This window comes from Impatiens glandulifera, chromosome 1 (genome assembly GCF_907164915.1).
Source record: "Impatiens glandulifera chromosome 1, dImpGla2.1, whole genome shotgun sequence".
Classification (NCBI taxonomy): domain Eukaryota; kingdom Viridiplantae; phylum Streptophyta; class Magnoliopsida; order Ericales; family Balsaminaceae; genus Impatiens; species Impatiens glandulifera.
In genome coordinates, this window is record NC_061862.1 from 101,424,461 (window position 1) to 101,451,427 (window position 26,967).

The following is a 26,967-nucleotide window of genomic DNA, read 5'->3' on the forward strand; positions in this document are numbered from 1 at the left end:
CATTTTATTGTTCAGCCTTCTCTCTCGCGCTCAATCCGCCTTCCATTTCGAGACCGGTCTTCCCTCCTCCCATTTTCTCACACCTCCTCCATCTCTCTCTGTAATCAGGGTTCACCATTATCGATTACTGCAATACCTTCATGCAGGATTAGGTTACAAATACACTTCCTTCCGATCTGCTGGTAACAATTCTCGATCCTATATCCACTTTACCTTTTTTTTTCCCTTTTTTCCTTATTTGACTTTGATCCGTCAATTGATACTTCGCATTCCATCTTTGACGTTTTGTGGAAAATCATTCATCAACGAACGTGTATAGAATATATAGATCAATGTGTGTATATGAACCGCCGATCTGAGAAGCATCTCACTATTATTGATTCTTAAATCTTTTTGCTCTAAATTAATAGATGATCAAGTCAGATAACTTTAAACTTCTATTGTATCTACCTTTATTCTCTTAGACTACTTGGTTGAGATCTGCAACTGTTTGCTCCATTTTTCCTATAGTTCCTTCCACTCGGGTTAAGTAAGATATTCAGCATCTTTTAGAACATACATTATTATGTTTTTCTTCTAAGGAAATAGAAGAATTTGGAAAGAAAAAGGGAAGTTGTGAGCTCAACTCAGCAAGTTTCTTAAGTTGGAAAGCATATACGGGACGTGTTATGTGCGCCTGAGCTTCTTGTTCAACCCAAAACATTCATAGCTTATCCTATGCTTCATAAGAAACGAGTTGGAGTTAATTGTTGTTTACTTCTAGCACTATTGAAATGCAGATTATCAATTTCCTTAATAGAATCGTTTTAATTTGCTTATTGTCTCACATCTTATATACTGTTCTTGTAATGACTATGGTTATCTGCATGATTTGTTAATTTCTGAGAACCTCAGCTGAGGAAGGGGTTGGAGCTGGCTACCTGTTCATTAGGAGTTTCCTTTAGCAGATCTGTTTTTGATGACTCAAAATATTTTTTATTAAATAAAGGAGCAAAAGTTAAATTGAAAGAGAAATTATTGCAGTTAAAATATCTACCTGGAATTACCACTATTTGTTGTTAGGTGTTGATGGATCTTGGACAAACTCTTCATACAGTTTTCATTTGATAACATTTTTTGGTTGGTGATGCTAATTTTCTGTTCACGTCATTAATCTTGTAGGTACTATGTCCTGCAGATACTTTAATGAGCATTACTAGGTTTAGTCAACATAAGTAATATGATGGAACAAGAAGAGGTACCTGAACATGGAGGAAAATCTGCAAGGGATTCTCCTAAGAATATAGAAGTTACTGGAAGAGAAGACTCACCAGGGGCTTCCAGCATTGGAGATTTTAATACATCTACTAGTGGCATGGACATCACAAGCAACATAGTTTTGCAAGATGGTAATCTCACTAACTCGGTGACAGAAGATGACCAATTTGAGCAGGTACCTTTGAAGGAAGATCAAGAGAAACACGGTCAAGATCTTAAGGGTATCCATATAGATCTTCAGTCCCCGGGTTTAGTTAATATAAGGACCTCATCTTCTGTCAGTGAGCATAATGATCTATATTCACCTCAGAGGTCTGTTTCAGGTCTCCATTCTTCTATGTATTCCACAACACAAACTGATGTCCACAGTTCAAGCCCTAAACCAGTTCAGCAGACCATACGATCTTCTTCTGCCAACATTGGTTCACCTTCCTATCCACATGGTGATGGCATTTACTCACCTTTTGATTCACCTCAAAAGCCAAAGCTTAAGTCAATAGTGCCAAATGTGTCTCCAGAGCTTTTGCATTTGGTGGATTCTGCTATTATGGGGAAACCAGAAAGTATGGACAATCTTAAGAATATAGTGTGCGGTATAGAGAGTTTTGGGGATGGAGTGCAAGCTGAGGGTATTGCTCTTTTGGTAGTTGATTCGCTTCTAGCCACAATGGGGGGTGTTGAATCATTTGAAGAAGACGAGGATAATAATCCCCCTAGTGTGATGCTAAACTCAAGAGCTGCTATTGTGGCTGGTGAGCTTGTTCCCTGGCTTCCTTGGAAGGGTGACAGTACTGATTTCATGTCCCCTAGGACACGGATGATCAGAGGATTGCTGGCTATATTGCGTGCTTGCACAAGAAATAGGGCAATGTGCTCAATTGCAGGTCTGTTGGGAGTTCTGTTGCAGTCAGCCGAGAAGATATTTGTTGAGGATGTTAGTTCCACGAAGCAGGTTAAATGGGATGGAACTCCTTTGTGTTTATGCATCCAATACCTAGCAGGGCATTCACTTAATGTAGTTGACTTGTGTAAATGGTTTCAAGCTATAACCACAACTCTCAACACTCCATGGGCGGTTCGTTTAATGACTGCAATGGAAAGAGCTGTTGGTGGAAAGGAATCGAGAGGCCCCGCTTGTTCGTTTGAGTTTGATGGAGAAAGCTCTGGTTTGCTTGGTCCAGGAGATAGCCGATGGCCTTTTACAAATGGATACGCATTTGCGACATGGATATATATCGAGTCGTTTGCTGACACTTTAAATACAGCAACAGCTGCTGCAGCCATTGCTGCAGCAGCGGCAGCTAAATCTGGGAAATCATCAGCCATGTCAGCTGCTGCTGCTGCAAGTGCTCTTGCTGGTGAAGGAACAGCGCACATGCCGCGTCTGTTCAGTTTCTTGTCTGCAGATAATCAGGGTATGGAAGCGTACTTTCACGCTCAGTTTTTGGTGGTTGAAATTGGTAGTGGTAAGGGAAAGAGAGCTTCGTTGCATTTCACTCATGCATTCAAGCCTCAGTGTTGGTATTTTATTGGTCTGGAGCATACGTCTAAGCAGGGATTACTTGGTAAAACTGAAAGTGAGTTAAGATTGTATATTGATGGATCTTTATACGAATCTCGTCCTTTTGACTTCCCTAGAATCACAAAACCTCTTGCGTTTTGCTGTATTGGAACTAATCCTCCCCCTACAATGGCTGGTTTACAACGCCGGCGTCGCCAATGCCCTCTATTTGCTGAGATGGGGCCTGTGTATATTTTTAAAGAACCGATTGGGCCTGATAGAATGACTTCTTTGGCTACTAGAGGGGGGGATATACTGCCTTCTTTTGGTAATGCAGCAGGGCTACCATGGCTTGCAACTAGCGAACATCTACAGAGAATGGCAGAAGAAAGTGCCCTTCTGGATGCAGAAATAGCAGGATGTGTACATGTTATCTACCATCCCAGTTTGCTCAATGGTCGCTACTGTCCAGATGCTTCACCAAGCGGCGCTGCAGGTTTTAAAAAATATCCTTTTTCTTATTGCCAAACACTGAAACAGGGTTACATTTCACCACAAGAACAAGGCTATGCCTGTGATTCCCATCTAGTTGGTTGAATAAAACAATTTTTTTTCTTCCTGAAATTACTTACAAGACAGAATTAGGACCCTCAAGAAGTATTTTGTCACAATCAGTTTTGAAAATTTCCAAAGTAAAAGTGAAAGTGATTTTGTTTAAATTTGGTATGAAAAGTGTAATTGATTCAGATTAAACTTTTTTAGATGAAAAGTTGATGAAAAAATTATTTTTTGACAATTTTTTAGATGATGCTATAGAAATTTCTTTTGATCAATATTTTTGCCAAAATGTATTTTATTTTATTTTTGTCACATTGACAAAAGTGTGTACCAAAAATGCTCGTGTATTTTTTTTTTTCTGTTTATCTACAATCCTTAATTTTGCATAATATATTTTTGCTCTCCAGAAACAGTATTTTCACGTTCTAGTGTCTTCTTGCCTTTGTCCCTAAATGTTCTGTATTAGGAGAAACCAAGACTATGGATTTCTCCCCTTAAAAGAAATTGGATAAAATGTAACTTGAAGCTTTCTAAGAAAAACTAAAAGTGAGAATTTTACTTTTACGTTTCACTCACCTTGCTAAGTTGTTTGAACAAACAGGGATGGTTCGAAGACCTGCGGAAGTCCTTGGGCAAGTGCATGTTGCTACAAGAATGCGACCAGCTGAGGCTTTATGGGCCCTGTCATATGGAGGTCCCATGTCATTGCTTCCATTAGCTGTAAGCAATGTGCAGGGTAACAACTTAGAGCCACAACAAGGGGATCAATCCATTTCCCAGGCAACTGCAGCCCTTGCTGCCCCTATATTTAGAATTATGGCAATGGCCATTCAACACCCTGGAAACAATAAGGAATTGTGCCAGGCCAGAGGTCCAGAGGTTTTGTCTCGGATTTTAAATTATCTCTTGCAAACATTTTCCTCCGTTAACATTGGAAAGCGTGACGGAGTTGCAGATGAGGAGCTAGTTGCTGCTGTTGTTTCCTTATGCCAATCTCAAAAATATAATCACCCACTTAAAGTGCAGCTCTTTAGTACATTACTCTTAGATCTTAAAATTTGGAGCTTATGCAATTACGGACTGCAGAAGAAGCTGTTCTCCTCACTTGCAGACATGGTTTTCACAGAGGCGTCAGTAATGAGGGATGCTAATGCCATTCAGATGCTTCTTGATGGTTGTCGGAGATGCTATTGGACCATACGCGAACAAGATTCAGTGAATACCTTCTCAGTCGATGATTCTATGCGTCCTATCGGTGAAGTGAATGCTTTGGTTGATGAACTTCTAGTGGTTATTGAACTGTTAGTTGTGGCAGCTTCTCCACAATTAGCTGTGGATGATGTCCGATGCTTACTAGGGTTCATAGTTGACTGTCCACAACCTAACCAGGTAACATTGCATCTTGTCTATGCCTGAGATGGAATAGTTCAGATACTATTGTTCTCCCTGTATTTCACTTTTTGTCTTTATTTAAGTCCTATACTTGTTATCCACTTTATCTGGGCACAATACTGCCTGTTTACTTAACATGGTGAGTACTATATGTTGGCAAATGTTGTAAAGATAGTGTGATGGTGTTTGACCATTACCCAACTTCCTTTTGTTTAATGTTTTGAAGCCAATACTCGAGTCCATTTCTTTTTATTCTGAAAACAGAATTCAGTTTTTGTTGGATATTTGTGGAAGTAAACTATTTACTTCTCAGAAGGGCTTTTCGTTGGTGTCCTTTCAAATTAATTTGTCTCCCCACCCCCCCCCCCCCCCCCCCCCCCCCCCCCCCCCCCCTTCAAATGGGAAGCTATACTTATGTGAAATGATAAAAAAATAGCCCAGTGGTTGCTACCTTCTCATGAAGGCTTGATTAAATAATGAAGTGGCATTGTCTTTTACCTTATTATTTATTACAAAAAAGTAGTAGGTGTAAATAGCTTGATGGCTATTTTATGAGATCCTAGTGGTATTAATCTATTTGTCCTTGTCCAGGTTGCCAGGACATTGCACCTCATGTACAGGTTGGTTGTGCAGCCAAATACATCCAGGGCTAAGACGTTTGCGGAGGCCTTTTTATCATGTGGTGGAATAGAAACACTTCTTGTCCTACTTCAACGGGAGGCAAAAAATGGTGATACTGATGAGCCAGACTCGTCATTTGAGAATGATGGGGACATGGCTGGTGATGGATCTGAATTTGATGATAACCTTTTGTTTTCTCAAAGAAGTCATGGTGACAACAATGGGGACTCTGTGGACGATTTTCCGGGTAAGGATTATACACCAAAGTCTTCCACAGGTAGCAAGGCTACTTTCTTTAATTCTCAGGCAAGTCTTGAGAGGAAGAAGTCCATTTCTGAGAATATTCTAATGAGAAATTTGGGTGGTATAAGTTTCTCGATAAGTGCTGACAATGCAAGGAACAATGTATATAATGTTGACAAAAGTGATTGTGTTGTGGTTCGCGTCATCGGTCTTTTTGGTTCTCTAGTCAAATCAGGCCATCTTAAAATTGATTGGCCTCCTTCTTTAGAAATGACCAAGAGTAATCTTTCAGTCGTGCAAGAGGCAGGTGGTACCATGTTTGATGATAAAGTTGCACTTCTTCTTTTTGCTTTACAAAAAGCTTTCCAGGCTGCTCCAAACAGACTTATGACCAGCAATGTCTACAAGTCTTTGTTAGGTGCCACGGTATGTATAGTTCCTTAGTTAACCGTACATATCAAAGTATTAGACTACACAATTACTCATACTACTAAGCTGTTGTGGTTATTCTGGCATATTGAGTCAGCTGTTGAAAGACTGATCAAAAGATACACTTTACAGAGTTGCTTAAGTTTGATTTTCTTTACATAAGATGGCATTTTTCAAAAGGATAAGATATGCATATGATAGCCATTAACAAGAGATTCACTGTCCAAATCTCTACTTATTATAAAGATTAAGTGGAAAGCTGCAATAGATCTAATGATTCAGATATGTTAATTTTCATGCCATTTTTCAGATTAATGCCGCTTCATCAGATGAGGGGTTGAACTTTTATGATTCTGGTCACCGCTTTGAGCATATACAGCTTTTGTTGGTTCTTTTGCATTCACTTCCATACGCACCAACACCCTTCCAAATTCGAGCATTGCAGGTTATATCTCCTGGCTTGTCACATGATGCATGCTTTATGTATTCTACTATCTAAGCTGGTTTTAAGCATGTTGTTCATACTCCAATCTTTTCCATGATATTGACATGTATGCTGAGTCTTTTCCCATGAAGATGAAACTAATGCATTTTCTATTAATTGTTTTTTAGCCAACACTATTTATGAACTTAATACATTAAAAAGTGATGTCAATCACATGAAAACTACTTGATAAAAGTTGCATAAATAAATTAGCTTGCTAGAGGTCAGTTAGCTAATAGCTGTGCAGTTATTTCCTCCGAGATAAGGGAAGAGCTCCTCATATTTAGGAAGTGCTACTTTATCATTTGAATTTGAGGATTTATAGGAGATATAGTCTATCTGGTGGACTGGTATGTCAGCCACAGGCTGATAACTTTACATTTGAACTACACAGTATATCCTTCTATCTCTTTCTCACAATTATACAGTTCAGAAAATACCTCAAAATTCTATCTAGAAGCACAACTAGTAAAGCAAATAGAAAAGCCATTGTCTGATAGCGTGGTTGATCTTGATACATATCCATCTCATCAAAAGCCACTGATTTCTTTGGTTATTAATTTGCTTAATCGAATGATCATATAGTAATAGAAATATTATGAAGGGGGCCTCCTTTATGATGCTATACACATACAACTTTATATTTTCTAAATTGTCCATGGGAAGACAAGGCAATATGTCACTTAATACATGCATGTGCTGATAAAATGTAATGACAGAGACAGGTACTTTTATATTGAAATGAAAATTATTACAAAAAATAGTCAACTTGGATAGGACTGTCAAGACTTGCATTGGACCAGATTGATAATATTTGGTTTTGCTTGATATCAGCATTGTGATATTCAACCATGCCATCTTATCAACTTCTTGTATTTGATTTCAGGATCTTTTGATTTTGGCTTGCAGTCATCCCGAAAACAGAAGTAGCCTAACTAAAATGGAGGAATGGCCTGAGTGGCTTCTGGAGATTCTCATTTCGAATCATGAGGTATGTTTTTAATTCTTAATCTGAAACTCTTCCCAAAATTTTCTTTTGTCAGTTTTAGTTACAAAGCAAGTTGACGATAAAGTTTCGAAGTAGTGATTAGTTTTCTGTGCTTCTCTTACTATCTATTTGTGTTAATTACATCTGCAGAGAGGTTCAAGTAGTGTAAATTCATCAACCTTAGGTGATGTAGAAGATCTTATCCACAATTTCCTGATAATCATGCTGGAGTTCTCAATGCGCCAGAAGGAAGGATGGAAGGTTATTTTCTTTTCTTCTATTTTCTTGTGACAAATAGAATTTATAGAATATGCATGACCCCCAACCTCAACCAGTAAAGGGAAATTAAAGAAACAATTCTGCACCTATATATTTGAGAATTAAGAATCTGTTTGATAAGGTTCCAATATGGTGCTGATACTATTCTAGCAGCTAAATTTCTCCCACTAGTGTGTTTCCATGCACATGATGTTTTCACTCTAACTCACTTGTTAGAAAGTCTATATACTTCGGGCCAATATCAAGAAAAAGTACCATTCTTGATATTCAAATAACCTATTTCTAAGTTGTCAGTGGAAGACATTTATTTCTCACAATACTTAGAATCTAAGTTTGAATTAATATTAATTTGTTGGTTCAGTTTTCCTTTTTAGTATTTGTACTTCCAGATTAAAAGAATGGGGAAAAGAAAAATAAGGAAAGCCTATTGATCTGTCCAGCTTCATAGAGGATAATAGAACTTCACCTAATTATTGATGCATCCAGAACAAATTTCCATCAGATCAAACTAGTAGTAGGACTGCACACTGATGTGAAATTTGAGCAACTCTATGATCTCCTTTGCTTCAATTCCATGTGTGATGTCCTTGTGTCACCTCTTGAATCTGATACGAGAGGAAGGGTTAGGACTAATTGAATAAAGAATAATTGAAGACATCTAGCGGTTAACGATTCGCGGTTATGAAGAGGGCTCTTAGTGGTAGATTAGTATAAATATAGGTAGACTTGCTAGACTTCTTGCGTTCCTTTTTCTTCGCTGTATGAAAAGTTGAACTTATAAAAAAGAAGGGAAAACTTGTTAGAATTGAATAAATGATGAAATGAGTTGAAGTTCTATTTCCCTCATAAAATTCTCTCTTCTCATCTCCATGTAATTCTCATCCTAGTAGTTAGGTTTCTCTCCTCACCTATTTCAAAATTCTATTAAATCAATTCTTTAATCATCTAATTCTATATCACATTACAACAGATTCCTAATGGAACAAAGAGCCACGTGGGTCACTTCTAGAGTTCTAACTAATCCTCTCTTCTAGCCTAGTGGCAACGAGAGGTGGATATCCCCAGTCTCCTTGAGAGTTCCTGGGTTCGAGCCCGTCGGACGGCAAGTTCTGCGCCTGGTTAAATGACTAAGTGTGTTTGTGGGCTATGTGCTTACCCCCCTGTGGCCACATTTTTTTTAGAGTTCTAACTAAGACTAAGCCACTATTAATGAAACGCGACAATGCTGTCGTGAGTCTAAGTTTGGGAAATTTTCATAAGAAATATGGACTCCTTATAAGTGCAAGTCTATTGAACTATAGTTACCTTCATAGGTACTTTTTAGGGCTTGGGTTGTGGTGGCTATTTATGGATGGTACCTATAATCCCATGGGTATCCATCCGATGGGGGCGTAGTCAGGTAGGTGAAACCGTGTTCATGGACACGGATGCGGGAGAAAAAGAGATCACCTGGTTGTGGTCAGGACGGGAATGTGTAGTTTTTAATACTGTGACTGATCTATTGAATAAAATCCTATTTTTACAAGATATATCTGTCTTTTGGCCCTTTTCTCGCAACTCCTCCCCCTTTTCTTAAAACCCCAAAGCTTAATTATTAACAAAAGTTTATTTCATTTTTTTATAAAAGAGAAAAGCGGTCGTTTTAAGCAATCAACAACCATGCAGTTGTACAAATAAATACCATAGTAATAAAGAATGAGAGGAAATAATATTATAAAGCCACAACACTAAGGGATAAAATGTGCCAAGGTTCCCAAAAAGGATTCCTGCCACTCTCCAAGTCGGTGCTCACAGGAACAAACCGGGTGAAAATAAAAGTTCCATAGGGTTTGAATTGTTTTGCTCTAAGGCATCTGCGGCCCATACTAACACTAACCCTCTTTCTCCTACCAAACCAAACCAAACCAAATCCCAATACCAACCCTTTCACCCGACCGAATCCCCAATTATAAAGACCCATCCATTTCTCTCTCTCTCCTCTTCCTCTCTACACATAATTAAGCCACAACCCCAATGTCACTTCTCTCGTCTGTTTTTCTTAACATTTAGATATAATTGCTTAATTCCGTTTGGAAATTCCAAATCTGTTGAGGCAAATGTTTGTTCAACAAAAACGATTATATCATTTTCTTACTTTGGGACATTTTTTTAATGAAAGGACTAAGTCAATTTTCTCAAAATAAAATAAAATAAAATAAATCAACCATGTGACCATTTATTTTCTATGTCTTGCGCTGAATATAGGGTACCTGTGGGGTAAGGGATACAAGTGAGTTCGGGAAAGGTTTGAGTCAAGACATCCTAGTCGGGGATTAGTTTTTCAAATCGGGGTGTTTTCATATTCATGGAGGTGGGCATTGTTGCATCCCTAGCCGAGTTGTTTTGCTTAAAATATCTATAGCCTATATCCTCACACACGATGAGGACCCACGGGTTCAGGGTGTTACACCATGCTTTGTAGAATTCTATAAACCAATCAAAAATTGACTTATTAGTTAAATAAGTATCATACGATGCATGTTACAGCTACACAACATGGTTGGATCATACAATCTAACGACCTATGAACAAGGAGGACCTAAAACTCGAATCCTCTTTTTTTTTTTCCTAACTAGCTTGTTTGATTCTGTCTCATAAACTGAAAGGCAACTGTAACAAAGAACTTACTTAAGGATAACTTAATTTATTCATGCTTTTATGTTTTGCTTTCTTTTTCATTTGAAAGATGCTTGATCCAAGAAAATTACTTTTATGCCATGTGATTAAGGTGCCAGGGATCCTCCTCCTCAGCCTTTTGGTTTCCTAAAATTCATTTATATATTTGGTTATTATTTCCCTTTGACAGGATGTTGAAGCTACAATTCACTGTGCAGAATGGCTGTCAATGGTGGGTGGATCTAGCACAGGGGATCAACGTATCAGGTACTGTTTACATCATTTTCTAATTCTATGGGCTTCTCCTAGCTTAAAAAACTGGCATAATACTTATTCTTGAGCATCTTAGATTCAAAGTTAGATTTTCTCTTTAATTGTGTTGGAATTTCTTTTGTCTTGAGATGAATTATCTTGCATTGTTAACCAAACCACAGCTACTAATGTTCCAGTAATAGTTTCTTAATCAAAACTTCCTTTGGTTCTAAAGGCGTGAGGAGTCATTACCTATTTTCAAAAGAAGACTCTTAGGTGACTTGATGGATTTTGCTGCGAGAGAACTACAGGTTCAGGTAACATTCTTGGCTCTTTTACCCTCCTTTCCTTTAACTTTGTCACCTCAGCCTTTTCACTTTTCCACTATAATGACAGCCAACTCTTAAGAATATTGATTGTAGATCAGAAATTTGTAAAATCATTGAAATTGATATTAACTTGTTTCCTAGAGAGAGTGGGATTTAATCGAGAAAATAAACAAGCTATGATGTGCAGTTTTAACGGTATGTTTTTCTATATCGGAGTTCCAACTTCCTCCACATGTGAAAGTTGTTGGCCACATTTTGTTCTTGAAGACTTATTCTATTAGCTTCATAATCGATTTTTTTGTGACATTTCTGTTGTTATCTGGATATCTAAGAGATTACAATCACTAGAAAACTGCAAATTTCTAATTAAATTATATATAGAGTAGACAGTATCCTAGCAGCTGGTTGTACAAATTGAGAACTATTAGCTCAAAAAGATGAGTGAAAATCTGATATATATGATATTTTCTTGCAGACTCAGATTATTGCTGCTGCAGCTGCTGGTGTTGCTGCGGAGGGTTTGGCACCTAAAGATGCCAAGGCAGGAGCTGAAAATGCTGCCCTACTTGCTGTGGCTCTGGTAGAGAATGCAATTGTGATTCTAATGCTTGTTGAAGATCACTTACGGTTGCAAAGTAAACTTTACAGTTCCTCACGTGTGCCAGCTGGTTCTGCTTCGCCACTATCAACTTTGGCAATTGGTGGAGAATCTATGGAATCAGGTGGTGACAGAAACTCATCTTCAAATGACTCTGGTGGCCTCTCCCTGGATGTAGGTTTCCAGTTCCCAATTCAACAAAGTATTGCCTGTCTTTGTGGACAAACCTGAACAGGAATCTTAGTTGTATTGTTCATACTATCTGTTATATTAGCCATTTAGTTATATCATGCTTCGTCTAGATGTATCTTCTGTTTGCCTGTGAAGGGGCATTTAGAGTGGTAGTTTTCTTCTTTTGGTTCCCTGAGCTTACTTGTGCATATGTAGTTGGATGTTTATGATGGTAAGTAGAACTTCTAGATATAAGGGGAAAAAATAGAATAAGGTTTATGCCAGAGGCAGACTCCTGCGAACTCCAGTGACAATACCTTTAGGCACACTGCCTCAATATTATAATCTTTGTTGCTTTCTTTTCCGCAACACCATTTAGCCAACAGATCATGTTCAAAAGCTCCCTTTTGGATCTGATCCCAGAAAACCACTGTCGTATAGATTTCCATTTATTTCTTTTACTATATTTGCATTTGACCTATTCTGTCACACAATGCCTTCTATGTGATTAATAGCTGGGAACATTCAATGCAGTAATGGTGCTATATTCTTTTTATGGTTATTGATTTAGTTGGATACACTGAGACAATTCCCATATGGAATCTATTTAAAGCACGTTTACTCATTGCTGTTGCTAGTTTATTCTGAAATGTATTTGGACCTAACGTTATTTGAGTTCATACAGGTTCTTGCCTCAATGGCTGATGCTAATGGGCAAATCTCTACAGCTGTCATGGAAAGGCTTACGGCCGCTGCTGCTGCTGAGCCTTATCAATCAGTCTCGTGTGCTTTTGTATCATATGGCAGCTGTGTCATAGATTTGTCCGAGGGTTGGAGGTTTAGGAGCAGATTGTGGTTTGGAGTTGGAATGCCATCAAAAACAGCAGCATCTAGTGGAGGTGGCAGTGGATGGTCTGCATGGGGATCCATTTTGGAGAAAGATGAAAATGGAAACTGGATAGAACTTCCTCTTGTAAAGAAGTCTGTTGCTATGCTCCAGGCTTTGCTGTTAGATGAGTCTGGGTTGGGTGGTGGTCTTGGTATTGGAGGAGGATCTGGTACTGGTATGGGTGGCATGGCTGGGCTTTATCAATTACTAGATAGTGACCAACCATTCTTGTGCATGCTTCGCATGGTGCTTGTCTCAATGAGGGAAGACGATGATGGTAAAGATAGTTTGCTTATGAGGAATGTAAGCAACTCTGGTTTAATAGAACGTTCAAATCAGTCTGCTGCGAGTATTTCATCCTTTAATAGCAGCAGTCCTCGTATGTCAGCAAGGAAGCCACTATCTTCGCTTTTGTGGAGGTAATACTGCTTTTTCTTTTCCTTGTCAACTACATTTCCTCTATACAAATTTCCCAACATGGTTTTGGTTTGTTCGCACAAGAAACAAATACTATAGTAACTATACAACTTTTGCTCCCACTTTTCTTTTTCAAGTTATTGCAATTGAGTATTGACATATAATTACAATTGAAAAGATATTGTTTCTCTTAATTTCCCTTGTTTTGGACAATTTTAACAAATTCTTGAATTTCCTTGTGCTTCTCTTGTTGACAAAAATCTTGTGCCTTGCGTCAAGTAATCTTCCCGGAGAACATGTGTATCACATCTGAATTGATTCTGGCTTAGATGTTAATTGATTATCATTTACTTCGAAAACCATTTTTTTCTTTAATTGTTTAGAATCCAGTGAAATGAAAAACTGTTAGTATTTGTTCAATGTTATAGAGCTTACACACAAGACCATGCTCCAGAGTTCAGATTAGCCAGGTCTTATTTGTGGTCATCTGTCTTATTTCTAAATTATCTGACACAAACTCTGGCAGTTTTCTGATTGTCTTTTTCTAATGATACTCAGATTTGTATGAAACTTATCCTCCTTTTGTTACATATCTTTGTTTATTAATCTATTCCTTCATCTTATTAATCTATTCCTCTTCTACTCTCTTTTGTTTATTAGAATATGTCTCTGGGTGAAGTTGTTTAGAGGACATCATACATACTTTTAGTTGCTTTCTTACATTTCTTACTAGCATCTGTAGACCTTATCCATGGTTTCATGTGCAGCGTTCTTTCTCCTCTCTTGAATATGCCAATCTCCGAATCCAGGAGGCAGCGAGTGTTGGTTGCGTCTTGTGTGCTTTATTCTGAGGTTAGTTTTTAACTATATGCAAATATGCTACTTTTGTCCCTTGTTACACCTATCATCGTGTTCTTGTAGCTTGTCTATCCCCTTTTCACATCTAGAAGCAGGATTAGCTGTTATTTTTTCTTATGTTACCAGTTCCTATATGTATGATGCAGGTGTGGCATGCTGTAAGCAGAGACGGAACTCCTCTGCGGAAACAGTATCTAGAATCCATATTGCCTGCTTTTGTTGCGGTCTTGAGGAGATGGCGTCCTCTTTTGGCAGGAATTCACGAGCTTGCCACAGCAGATGGCTTGAATCCTCTTGTAGTTGATGATCGTGCTCTTGCTGCAGATGCATTGCCTATAGAGGTTAATAACATTAACGACTTGTGTTCCTATGATTTATCAACCTATAATTTTATATTTAACTTACTATAAACATATGATATTTTTTTTGAAAAAGGTCAACTTTTATTAAAAAGAGCACAAGATGCGTTCAAACGTTACTAAGGGGAAGGAATATAAGCATATGAATATATATAGGTGAAATGACACAGTTTGTAGTTGTGTATTCAGGTTAATAGCATTAATGTTTTGTGTTCCAAATACGATTTATCAACCTATAGTTTTATATTAACTTACTATATGAATATATATATAGGTGAAATGACACAAAGTTTGTAGTTAGTTGTGTATTCAGGTGTACTATGTAATTTTGGTAATACCATATATGTGTTAAACCTCAAGCTTGAAACTGCTTAGTGAATATTAATCAACCAATTTTGGCTTTGGATCCATGGAATATGAACTGCTAACTCATTGCTCTTCTGTCAAATGATTATGAACCTCATCTTTGTTGGGGATGTAGGATTGTCTAAACATGAAATCAAGGAATGCATTATGTTTTTCTACAATGTTCCTTCTTTTGTCTGTATCTATCCTTCAAGTTTTAGGTCTGTTCATTTGGAAGTAGATTTCACCACGTCTTAGATACTGATTGTTAAATGCTACTTTAAGAAATTGAATTTCTTATATGCCTTGTTCCTAACAAATTGTCAAATGTTATATCTACTGTAAGATATTAAGTGTTGACTGATGTTCAGGCTGCTCTAGCAATGATCTCCCCCAGCTGGGCTGCTGCTTTTGCATCACCGCCTTCTGCAATGGCGTTAGCAATGATTGCTGCTGGAGCAGCTGGTGGAGACCCGCCCACAATTGTTAATGCTGCTCAGCTAAAACGTGACACTTCATTGCTAGAGAGAAAAACAACTCGTCTTCACACATTCTCTAGCTTTCAGAAGCCTTTAGACAGCAAATCTCCTCCTGTTCCTCGAGACAAAGCTGCTGCTAAAGCTGCAGCCTTGGCTGCTGCACGTGATCTTGAACGAAATGCAAAAATTGGCTCTGGAAGAGGTCTAAGTGCAGTAGCAATGGCCACATCTGCACAACGGAGGAATGAAACTGATATGGGACGCGTAAACAGATGGAATATATCTGAGGCAATGGGAACTGCTTGGATGGAATGTTTGCAGTCAGTTGATTCAAAGTCTGTCTATGGAAAAGATTTTAATGCTGTATCTTATAAATTTATTGCTGTCCTTGTTGGAAGTCTAGCATTAGCTAGAAACATGCAACGATCAGAGGTACGATGAAAGCTTCTGTTACAATATCCCTTAAAATATGGAATTGTATTCTTATCCAATACTTGGGGCCGGACCTTATGAGTTTCATAGATGCACCTGTTAAATTTCAGGTTGACAGACGGTCACAAGTTGATATTAAAGGGCGTCATCAACTTCTGACTGGAATTCGTGCCTGGCGTAAACTCATTCATTGCTTAATGGAGTTGAAGTGTCTTTTTGGGCCATCTGGGAACAATTTGTGTTATCCGGAGAAGGTATGTTATAGCTGATGTTTATTCTATTAACCTATTTTTGCTTTAACAATTTTTTCTTTTTGCCATTTAGGTTTTCTGGAAATTAGATTTCATGGAGAGTTCTTCAAGGATGAGACTATGCTTAAAGAGGAACTACAGAGGGTCCGATCATTGTGGTGCTGCTGCAAATTATGAAGACCACGTTGAGCCAAAGATTTGTAAAGAGAATGTTGTCAGTCCATCAAAAGTCTCTATTTTGGCAGCTGAAGCTATGTCAATGGAGATCCAAGAGGATGAGGAGCACGAAGATTTAAATAATTTTGAGGGTAAGCCTGATTATATGGAACGGAATGATGAGGTTCAAAGACGAATGGCTGGAGCTGTTGAGCACTCCATACAAAACACTCTGGACTCAACAGATTCTCACGCTACTAACAGCCAGGAATTGTTGGAAAACCCATCTGCAACTACCTCTGGTTATGTTCCAAGTGAATTAGATGAAAGAATTATGCTTGAACTTCCATCCTCCATGGTCCGACCGTTGAGGGTTGTTCCAGGCACATTTCAGGTAAGCTTTACAAATCTGTCATCTGCTAAGCATAGCTACTTGCAATGACTTCAGTTTTACTATAAACATTTTCAGATGTTAATATTGTTTGTTGCAAATTAGGTTTTTTGTTTCCAGAGCTCAACTAAATAGTCCCTTCCTCCTAGCATGTGCTAATTTTCACTTATTGCCCATTGTCAGATAACAAGCAGACGTATTAATTTTATTGTTGATAACACATCAAATATATCGGCTGGTGAAGAAAGGGATCAGTCTAATGAAACTCAACTCCAGGAGAAGGATCGCAGCTGGCCAATATCTTCTCTTCATCAAATATACAGCCGAAGGTGAGGCAATAGTTTACTGTTTTATATCAATCCATCTATTAAATTTAATCAATCCGTCAATTAAATTTACTGTTTTGAGCACTGTGGCCTTTGGTTGCTTTGGTTATCTAGTTATACTTAACATGCTTGGAGATTTAAGTGGAGTTTATTAGCATGAATTAAATAAGACAGATCTTCCATAATACCTGAACTTTTAAAATCGTCAATCAAAGTATATGGGTGCATAGATAATGATGACTGAATTTGTTCTGAGGGGCATATGGTGCACAGATAATTACACCTAAACTAAGACAGATGTTCCATAATGATTTTTCTGAATTATTTTTCTTGTCGTTGAATTGTTCCTTCCCTCCTTTTTTCTGAGGTAAAAGAGCTTTTATTAACAGGGAATTGTACAGATGTCAACATATTACGTTTTGCCTTGTCTTTTTTCTCTTGTTTCTTGTAACCCGTGAATGCACTTCGTGTTCTCATATCTTTTCTTGAAATTTTATTTTATTGTTTTTTGAAGAAGTTCATTCAATATGGTATATATGAGAATCGTTTAAGCTTAACGATAAAAGAAACAAAAAACGAGTGTCCCAAAGTGCCACCAAACACACTCGAAACACAATGGGGTTAACCATTTGGGAAACAACAATGAAACATAAAACAAAATGCTCACCGATGAACAGCATAAAGACTAGCGTTAACGATCTTGGAAATCCTCAAGAAGATAAATGAGTTCACCGGTCGCCTCCACCAGTTTTTCCGTGGAGGTCATAATAATAGCATTGTGGAGTAAACACATCCATCGACCGCGATCACTGAACGTCCTACGGTTCTTTTCAAGCCAAATGGTCTACCATAAGATAACCGGGATAGGGACCCATCGGCTCAATCCAACCGAAGTCGCGGTTTCAATCCAAACTTCCCAACAACCGACGATTGACTCAGACATCACCCACTCAAAACCAATAAAAGTTATCTTTGTCAAAATAACATTGTTGAGCTAAAGTATAACAGATTGTGGTGCTATCAGACATTTTGCATTAACCTTGTATGTTAATTTATATAAACACTTCTTATAACTAGAAGAAATAGACTTCAAGTTGTCTTTTCTTGCACCTCTTTTGATTTTGGTTGATTAGTCTATTTGATCCCACTTTTTCTCTTCTCATACATTATTAGCTTTGCAGGTACCTCCTAAGAAGAAGTGCTCTTGAGTTGTTTATGATTGATCGGTCCAATTATTTCTTCGATTTTGGGGTATTGTATTTTGGCACTTCTATTTTGCTCTTTTTCAGTAACCTCATCCCTCTTGTTCCAAGTCTTTTTCTTTGATCTGTTGTTACAGAGCTCAGAGGGTAGAAAAAATGCATACCGAGCTATTGTCCAAACACGCCCTCCTCATTTGAACAATATATATCTTGCAACCCAGGTCTGCTTTTCCTTACAAATCCTTGCTCCTGAGTTTTGGATCGGCTTGCTTGACATAAGCTCCATCCGGTCTTATTTGAATTATTTTTCTTGGTTTTTTATGATGCATACTTCATTGCAGAGACCTGATCAACTGCTTAAAAGAACACAATTAATGGAACGGTGGGCTAGATGGGAGGTAATCCCTGAGAATGGGTGTCACATTATTTTTCAGTTTGATATTTAATATTGCTTACAAGATCGTTCTCTTGCTTGAAACAGTATCTTATTTGAATTAATTCTTGCAGATAAGCAACTTTGAATATTTAATGCAGCTTAATACACTGGCCGGGCGTAGTTATAATGATATCACTCAGGTGGGTTACTTTTTCTGGTGTCAATTAGCAGGGTGGAAAATTAATGATATATTGCATCTGCCTCATCCTCTCATGGTTTACGCTTAGGTTTGTTTATTCTAGCTGGTTTGATATGATGGATTCACCTCCATCCTTGAGAAACAACCCATCGTGTTTCTATCATCTCTGGTTTTCTACATTGTGCAACTCAGCCTGTCTTTCTTTTTCTAATTAAAACTTGCATATATTAGAAATGTCACTAAATGTGACTGTTGTAAAACAACTGTGGTTTTACAAAATGTCACAAAATGTGCATCTCAATATTTATGTCTTATGACCAAAAAAAGTATTGTTATGGCAATCACCTATTATACATTTACTGATGTCAAACATAACTGTTACACACCCATTCTCCCTCTTATGGATTTGCAATCCTGCATTCTCATGTGCAAAATGCATGTTGTCCTTTTAAATTGGAGCTGTCTCAGCTAATGCCCGACATGATTCTAGTAACTTTTTGATGTTTACTTTCCTTTATCTATAAATGTAGTTCTTTACAAATTGCAGTTCAACCTCTAAACTCCTTAGTGTCTTGACCTTGGGCTAAGTTTCTAGAAAGGCATGAAGTATCTCTCTTTCTTTGCAGTATCCTGTTTTCCCGTGGATTCTTGCTGATTATACTTCTGAGCAGTTGGATCTGGCCAATCCTTCTTCTTATCGAGATCTTTCAAAGGTATCAACAAATTCTTGGAGCTTTGCTTTTGGAAATGACGTAGATCAAATTGAATGTATTACTTGCCTTTATTGCAGCCCGTTGGTGCTTTAAATGCTGATAGATTAACAAAGTTTCAAGAAAGATATGCCAGCTTTGATGATCCAAACATTCCCAAGTTTCATTACGGTTCTCATTACTCCAGTGCTGGAACGGTAGGTTTTGTAATGTCCTTCATTCTATATGGTGCATGATGAGTTCCTATGTGAATCCTCTTATTACCTGGTTGTCTTGTGATTGTAATGAAAGCAGCTTGTTGTTTGTGGTGCTTCTTGTATTGATTATTAGAATCTTATTTTGTTGACATGGTTTTGGCATGTCTCTGACACACTTTTGTATAAGAGAAAAACTATGTATGATAGCATAAGGAGGTTTTGCCTTAAAGCTTGATAAGATCTTCATGACAACAAGTTTTAGTAACATGCTGCTCAATAATTTATTGGACAACATTAAGATTTTCTTCATGGTAGAGCTTTATCTTAAATGCCGTCATGATTTTTGTTTACAACCACCAGTCAACTCAGTTCTATTTGAGTCTAATGCATGTTAGCACATGAGATTTTGACTATAGCATGAATTTTATCTTTGAGACCAAAAGCATCACCAACATTCTACTTGTGAATTATTGGACAAGATCTACATGAAAACTTGGGCTATGTTTGGATGTGTATAATCAGAATTATAATTATAATTCCAGTTTTATATGAAGAATTACAGTACAATTCAATTAAAATGTTTGGAGAAATTATACAATTGCAATTCCAAAATGAGAATGATGGGATTGAAACTTAAAAAATCATTTACATTTCCTTTCAAAAAACATTGTATACATTCAATATCATTGGAGTTATAATTCCAATTCCTTATTTTAAATCATAAACAAACAAAGTTTTTGGAATTGGACCCCCAATTCCAATATTGATTCCAGTTCCACCCGAACCAAACATAGCCTAAAGATGTTCTGTCATACTAAACTGCCACCAAGGTTTTTGCTTGCATTAATCAGTCATTCTGTTCTTCTTAGGAATCTTGTAAAAGCCTCTGATTGCTGGGTTTTTGTAGCTAAGTAGTTGAAAAGCTTCTAATCTGAGTGAATAACAAAAACTTTGGTTTAGTCGGGTGTAGGGCTTTGCTAATGAAGAATCTTAGTTTTCTTTAAGCTGTTTGAAAAGCTAAGGCTGCAAACGGGAAGCATAAGGCGTCAAGTGAGGTTCAGTCATCAAAAGCGCTGTGTGCCTGGTTGCAATTTATTTGTTGTTTGTCATCATATTTCATTTTGGAGTAAACATTGCATAACTGCAATTGATAACCCACAATGAAGAAGAAATACAAAATATCAACCTAGATGAGAAAGCCAAGCAAGCTCCACTAATTCTCAGATATGTAACTTCTGATCCTTTGTAATTGTTGGTGTTCTTCTTCCACAGGTGTTGTATTATCTTTTCAGAATGGAGCCATTTACAACCCTTGCAATACAACTACAGGGGGACAAATTTGATCATGCAGACAGAATGTTTTCTGATATTGGTGCTACCTGGAATGGGGTTCTCGAGGACATGAGCGATGTAAAAGAATTGGTATATTTCAAGATTTCAACTTCATGTCTTGTTTCTTTCAGTTATCATTTGCATTGTTGGGTATGTTTATTTAGGACAGATTTAATAGTAATCCTTGGATCCCATATATCCAGTGTTTGTTCATAAAATTGCATCAACTAAGGTAGCACTGTTATCTACTGCATCGTATTCAGACATGCGATCTGCAAGCTCCATATTCTCCTTCTCTTTATTATTCTCTTGATGATGGATGTAGGTTCCTGAGTTGTTTTACCTCCCAGAGATGTTAACAAATGACAATTCCATTGACTTTGGTACAACACAACTTGGTGAAAAGCTTGGTAAGAGTTTTTTTTTAGGTAGATATTTTATTAGAATCACGTTATTTTGATTCATTCTCTCCCTCCAGATTGTGTCAAGCTTCCTCCTTGGGCTGAAAGCCCTGTTAACTTTATCCAGAAGCACCAAATGGCTCTTGAGAGTGAGCATGTATCTTCTCACTTACATGAGTGGATAGATCTCATATTTGGGTTAGTCTTTTGTTTTAAGGATAGATCTCAGATTGTTATATGACTAATTGCTGAAAGACTGTCAGAACTAAAATTTTCACTATTTGAAGCTGTATACTCATTGAAGATCTTAAATCTCAGGAATAAACAACGAGGGAAAGAGGCTATTCAGGCTAATAACGTTTTCTTTTATATTACCTATGAGGGAACAATTGATGTTGATAAAATTTCAGATCAAGTAAGTCATTCGCGGTTAATAAACCTCGTAAGTATACATTTTGAATTTCTCTTTAATATTTCCTTTCATAATTTATTGAATTAGGTCCAACAGCGTGCTACACAAGACCAAATTGCTTACTTTGGACAAACCCCTTCCCAGCTTCTCACTGTCCCTCACATCAGGAGAATGCCACTAGCGGAGGTTCTTCACTTGCAGGTAAGGATAAAAAGCAACAGGTTGTCTTCTAGTTTTAGGTTACATAATCATTGTGTCCATAGTAATAGTATTCACCTATCTCTTGAAGTAAGAAAGGAATGGGTTGATAAATATAGACTAGGTCCCACCCAAAATAGCTCAAAGTGGTAAGAGTCTTAAACTGGGAGGCTAAGGTTTAAGTTCGATTACCATTAGGAGCACCATGATTGGAGTGGGAGGTATGCTAGCCTTATCTAGGGAAAAATATCTTGGTCTCCAAATAATGGACTTGTCATTGATCTAGTTGCTATACTCTTGCCGATTGTATATATATTTTTTTCCTTATTTTGAGAAATTGGCAAACCATTTTATTAGAAAAAACCAAGTGTCTTTAGATTAACTTTTGTAAAGAAAGTGAAAACACATTTGTATTCACACAAACAAACAACAACTAAAAAAAAAGTCAAAAATGAAATTTTTGATCAAAACTATGCAAACACTAAATTTCTTCATTGAAAAAAGAAGGAAAACTAACACAGTGATCATATTTTGTTGTAAAGCACTATCAATGAATTAGCTTCTTCCTTTAGAATTCCTAAATAATTTGTCACAAGCTGATCGATGGTGTACCGGAAGGATCATGAGCTAGCATGTAGAGGATTGTAGCCTTAGGTTATTTTACACTATATAAAGAAATAGTATCCTAGGGTAGACACACTTATGATTGGAAAAGTCTGAATGAATGGATCTGTATCCTCATCCTATATTCTTTAGGTCTCATCCCCTTCTCTCATATCCCATCTCATTCTTCACGGTGTAAACCCTAATCTCTATTATCTATTGAAGTATATCAATATTAAACTGTTACATAATTCCATCATATTGCATTGCTAATCAACACATTCATCTCTCTATGAAAAAAGGAAAACTAACACAGTTATCATAATTATTTATATCATGCCAGACTATTTTCCGGAATCCCAAAGAGATCAGACCATATGTTATTCCTTCTCCAGAACGCTGTAACTTGCCTGCAGCTGCTATTCAGGCTTCTTCAGATTCTGTTATAATCGTTGACATAAATGCTCCAGCTGCACATGTTGCACAGCACAAGTGGCAGCCAAACACTCCTGATGGACAAGGGATGCCCTTCCTTTTTCATCATGGAAAGAATAATTCTAGTGCCACTGGCGGTTCTTTCATGCGGATGTTCAAAGGATCTGCAGGAACTGGTCAAGATGAGTTGCAATTTCCTCAAGCACTTGCATTTGCAGCTTCTGGTATCCGAAGTTCAGCTATAGTTGCCATCACAAATAACAAAGAAATCATCACTGGTGAGCTCTTATATATTTGATATCTTAATCTCCTTTTTTTTACCCATCCTGGTAGCTCAAGTGGTAATGGTCTTGAACGAAGAGTCTGAGGTCTCATGTTTGATTCCCACTAAGAACACCTTATTGAAATCCATGGTAAATCTTTTATCTCCTTTTCTGGGAGCATTTTGTACGGATTTAAGGTCTCTTTTATCGTCAGAGAAGTGTTACATTATTGAGATTGAAAATTGGATAAGAAATAAAGGATAGAAGTTCAAGTAGTCCTCTGAACTTGCACCCAAAGTTCACTCAAAATTTCGTTGGTGTCAATTTTGAATAATAACCTAACTAAGCCGCTTTGTAATTAAACCATCATTTTGAAGTGAAATTCAATTCTGTTAATTACATTCATCACTTTTTCTTTTGAATGCTTCTCGCATTCACAACAATTTTCTCATTAATGAAAAGTTTACCCTTTATTACAAAAAAAGACATGTTAACGTCATCGGATTTCCCTTCTGCTTTGTTTTAATTTGCACAGTGGAATTTTAGACTCTTAGGCATTGTTTGATGTGGGTTTTTTAAGTTTTTTTTTTTTGTGTGTGGAGAAAAGAGGTTATTTGAACTTTTAAATAATCCAATCAACAATCTACTCGTCATTCAAATCATGAACTCAAATATCAAAATACCTTCTAATCTTTTAAAAAAAAATCCAGTTTATATTTATACTTTATACCTTCTAGTCTTTTGACCCAAATAACCTATTTTTCAATAACCCTACATCAATCAAGGTTATTTGAAAATAATTAGTTGGTTATTCAAATAACCTTAGATCATTCTATGGATAAATTAAGCCCAATAAAATTGCAGTTGGTGATTTGAACTTCTTGTGCAAGTTCAATGGGCTATTTATTTGTACTTTTGTGAAAAACATAAATAGAGAAGTGATCTCTGCCAAAATTCTTCTTTGCTTTGGTAACTCGATTTTTCCGGGGTAAACCAATGACAATAGCATTCCATTGACTTATATCTTACTTTTCAAGCTGATGTGGCTTAAATTAGGTGGGCATGTGGATAATACAATCAAAGTAATCTCCTCAGACGGGGCCAAGACATTAGAAGTTGCCAGAGGTCATGTTTCTCCAGTTACTTGCCTTGCTCTATCACCTGATAGTAAATACCTTGTTACCGGTTCAGGTGATACCACCATTCTATTATGGAGAATACATCAAGTATCCACTTCTCAATCATCAAACTTATCCGATCATTCTACTAGCTCTGGAACTCCAACTTCAACAAATTCAAACACAATAGCCAACATATTGTCAGAAAAAACCCAAAGACGGCGAATCGAAGGTCCATTACATGTTCTTCGCGGCCATTTCAATGAAATTACCTGCTGCAGCGTCAGTTCAGATCTTGGAATTGTTGTGTCGTGTTCTTATTCGTCGGATCTTCTTATACACTCGATTAGTAAAGGTCGGTTGATCAGACGTCTGTCTGGTTTGGAAGCTCATGCTGTCTGTCTTTCATCCCGTGGAATAATAATGGCTTGGAATAGAAATCTTCATACTCTCAGTACTTATACTCTTAATGGAACTAAAATAGCTAGTTCTGTGTTGCCGACTTCTTGTAAAGTTAGTTGCATGGAGATATCTTTAGACGGGATGAATGGTTTGATTGGGTTAAACTCGTGTTTGGGAAATATTAATGTCGTTTCTTCTGAGAAATTGATGGTGCCGGGAACTGGGGAATATTCTCCTGGATCTGACGATGCAAATCGAGTTACAACGCAAATTTATTCGCCTTCGATCTGCTTCTTTGCTCTGCAGAATCTAAGGGTAAGTAACAAATACTTCTAAGCTACAAATGACCCATTAGGGCAGTTTTATTTATGGACGTGGTGTTATAGTCCACTAACAAATATATGTCTTGCTCATATTTTTTTTGTTATAATTAGTCCATAGCTTACAGTTTGTTTGACTAACTTGCTACCTTTGTTTTAGGTCTTTCATACTATTAAATTGGAGCAAGGAAAAGAAATTACTGCTCTGGCACTGAACAAAGATAACTCAAATCTTTTGGTATCAACTGCTGATAAACAATTAACAGTCTTCACTGATCCAGCTGTAAGTTGACTGTCTTTTATTTTTTCTTTGCCCATTTCATTTCTGTTGGTCCTAAATGGCTTTTGCCTATTTGGAAACTAACTAAGGATTTTGTTCAGATTATTTTTCGGATCATGATCCAGATTATACTGTGAATTTGGTTGCTTTACAAATCATCATGCAAATTATAGTGTGTTTTTTTACTTCATTTGGTTTAGAGATTTTACTCCATTATGATGTGATTATTTTTTAGATCATTGTAATGAGATTTTTCCGGATCATGATAACAAGAAAAAAAGTTACACCAAAACTGCCCATCTAAAGTCTTAAATATGAAGATGGTTCTCATTTGGCCATCTAGACTACAACAAGGGTCTTCGGGATTTTATTTTTATGTAATGCTTGTATAGGGTAAATGTGAACTAGTTGAAGTCAATGAAGTCACATAGTTTCCAGGTCAATGAAGTCAGTATTAGTATATTTATCAACAATTTGACACAACTTATTTCTGCTTTTTTATATTTATTATTTTCTAATTTAACTGGTAAAAAACTTCTACTGGGTTCAGAATCCATTTAAATGGACAAAATAACTGTTAAATTAGAGACTGTTTGGAAAAAGGTGTTTTTATCACTTTCTCATTCAAAAATCATCAAAAGTTAAATTTGCAAGTGATTTTTTTGGTTTGTTAAAAACTAGTATATGATAGTTTTTTTTTTTTTATCATGATTCAGATTTTTTCTTCATCATGATCTAGATTAATTATAGTGTGTGTTTTGGCTTTATTTTGTATAATAGTGTCATGATCCATATTAATTTTTGTTTATCATAATCCAGGTTAATTTTTAAATCCTTGTAATCTTTGACAAACATAACAACTTTTAGATTTTTTTCCTTTAGATTAACAAAGAGGCACAATTGTGCTATTGAAAATATATTTCCCTTTAGATATTATAAATCTTTTTCTTCTTAATTCTTAGTGAGAATCAAATCTGAGTCATCTCTTAGGCGAGAATTTTAGTGTTTCACTCTTATATCTTTCTTTACAATTGGTGGAGATGAAAGTTTTATACATTTTTGTATATGTAAAATTTTCTATAAGGTAAGATTTTTGCCACTTGAGCTACACTGTGGGTTGTAAAAATCTTTATATTATATAGATCTAAAATCGAAAGCCAAGACCAGGCGATGAAAACAAAAAGAAATTGGATCAAGTGTTGCAATAAGCAAAATATGGAAGAACATAAAATCTCTCAACTTGCACAATCTCTAATTGCCTTTTATAATCATAATATGAATCATCCTTGATTTTCTGCTAGACATTTTTAATCAATTTGAATCATCTAATTGTTTTTTTTTTTCCATGAACTTGCAGTTGAGCTTGAAGGTAGTGGATCATATGCTAAAGCTGGGTTGGGAAGGTGATGGTCTCAGCCCCCTTATAAAATGAGAAAATTGGTAAAAAAATTAGTTTTTTGTATTTATTTGGTGGACCATGACGATGATGAGTTTACCAACAACAATCTTCATCGAAAAAGGTTGTTGTCTGCTAGGGCAAGCGGAAGTTATCCATTACACAAAAATGAATTAAATTGTTTGCAATTCGCAGCTCTCTCTCGGTCAGTGTAGTAGTAATGTATGTATGGCAGAAGAGGGAGGGTATATAATACCCGATATAATCTGTGTTAGACTGTAAAAAAAGTTTATTTTTGTATTGCAACTTTTTCTAACGCAGTTTTGGCAAAAAAGATTGTTTTGAGTTCATAATTCGGCGATTGCTGCACCATCATTTACCATCATTTATTTTCATTTTTCTTGACAAAGTAAATGCAGATTGTTAGAAAAATTATGTCTTTTATGAATATAGTGTGTATGAT

The 26,967-nt window shown here is 36.7% G+C and overlaps 1 protein-coding gene across 1 annotated transcript; it reads left to right on the forward strand.

Annotated features, from left to right (window-relative positions):
- Positions 1 to 26,854, forward strand: LOC124919431 (BEACH domain-containing protein C2). The gene is made up of 32 exons (XM_047459667.1): positions 1 to 182; positions 1,162 to 3,254; positions 3,918 to 4,705; positions 5,300 to 5,998; positions 6,312 to 6,446; positions 7,372 to 7,476; positions 7,624 to 7,734; positions 10,598 to 10,674; positions 10,895 to 10,976; positions 11,464 to 11,760; positions 12,443 to 13,065; positions 13,831 to 13,915; positions 14,068 to 14,262; positions 14,997 to 15,536; positions 15,647 to 15,790; positions 15,861 to 16,337; positions 16,518 to 16,663; positions 17,842 to 17,911; positions 18,000 to 18,083; positions 18,204 to 18,260; positions 18,370 to 18,438; positions 19,064 to 19,150; positions 19,228 to 19,344; positions 20,617 to 20,766; positions 21,002 to 21,086; positions 21,155 to 21,275; positions 21,396 to 21,492; positions 21,577 to 21,690; positions 22,634 to 23,003; positions 24,045 to 24,823; positions 24,989 to 25,111; positions 26,466 to 26,854. Exons 2-32 carry the CDS (start codon positions 1,220 to 1,222, stop codon positions 26,538 to 26,540), a joined length of 8,937 nt encoding a protein of 2,978 aa, XP_047315623.1. The 5' UTR covers positions 1 to 182; positions 1,162 to 1,219; the 3' UTR covers positions 26,541 to 26,854.
- Positions 26,855 to 26,967: the final 113 nt, after the last annotated feature.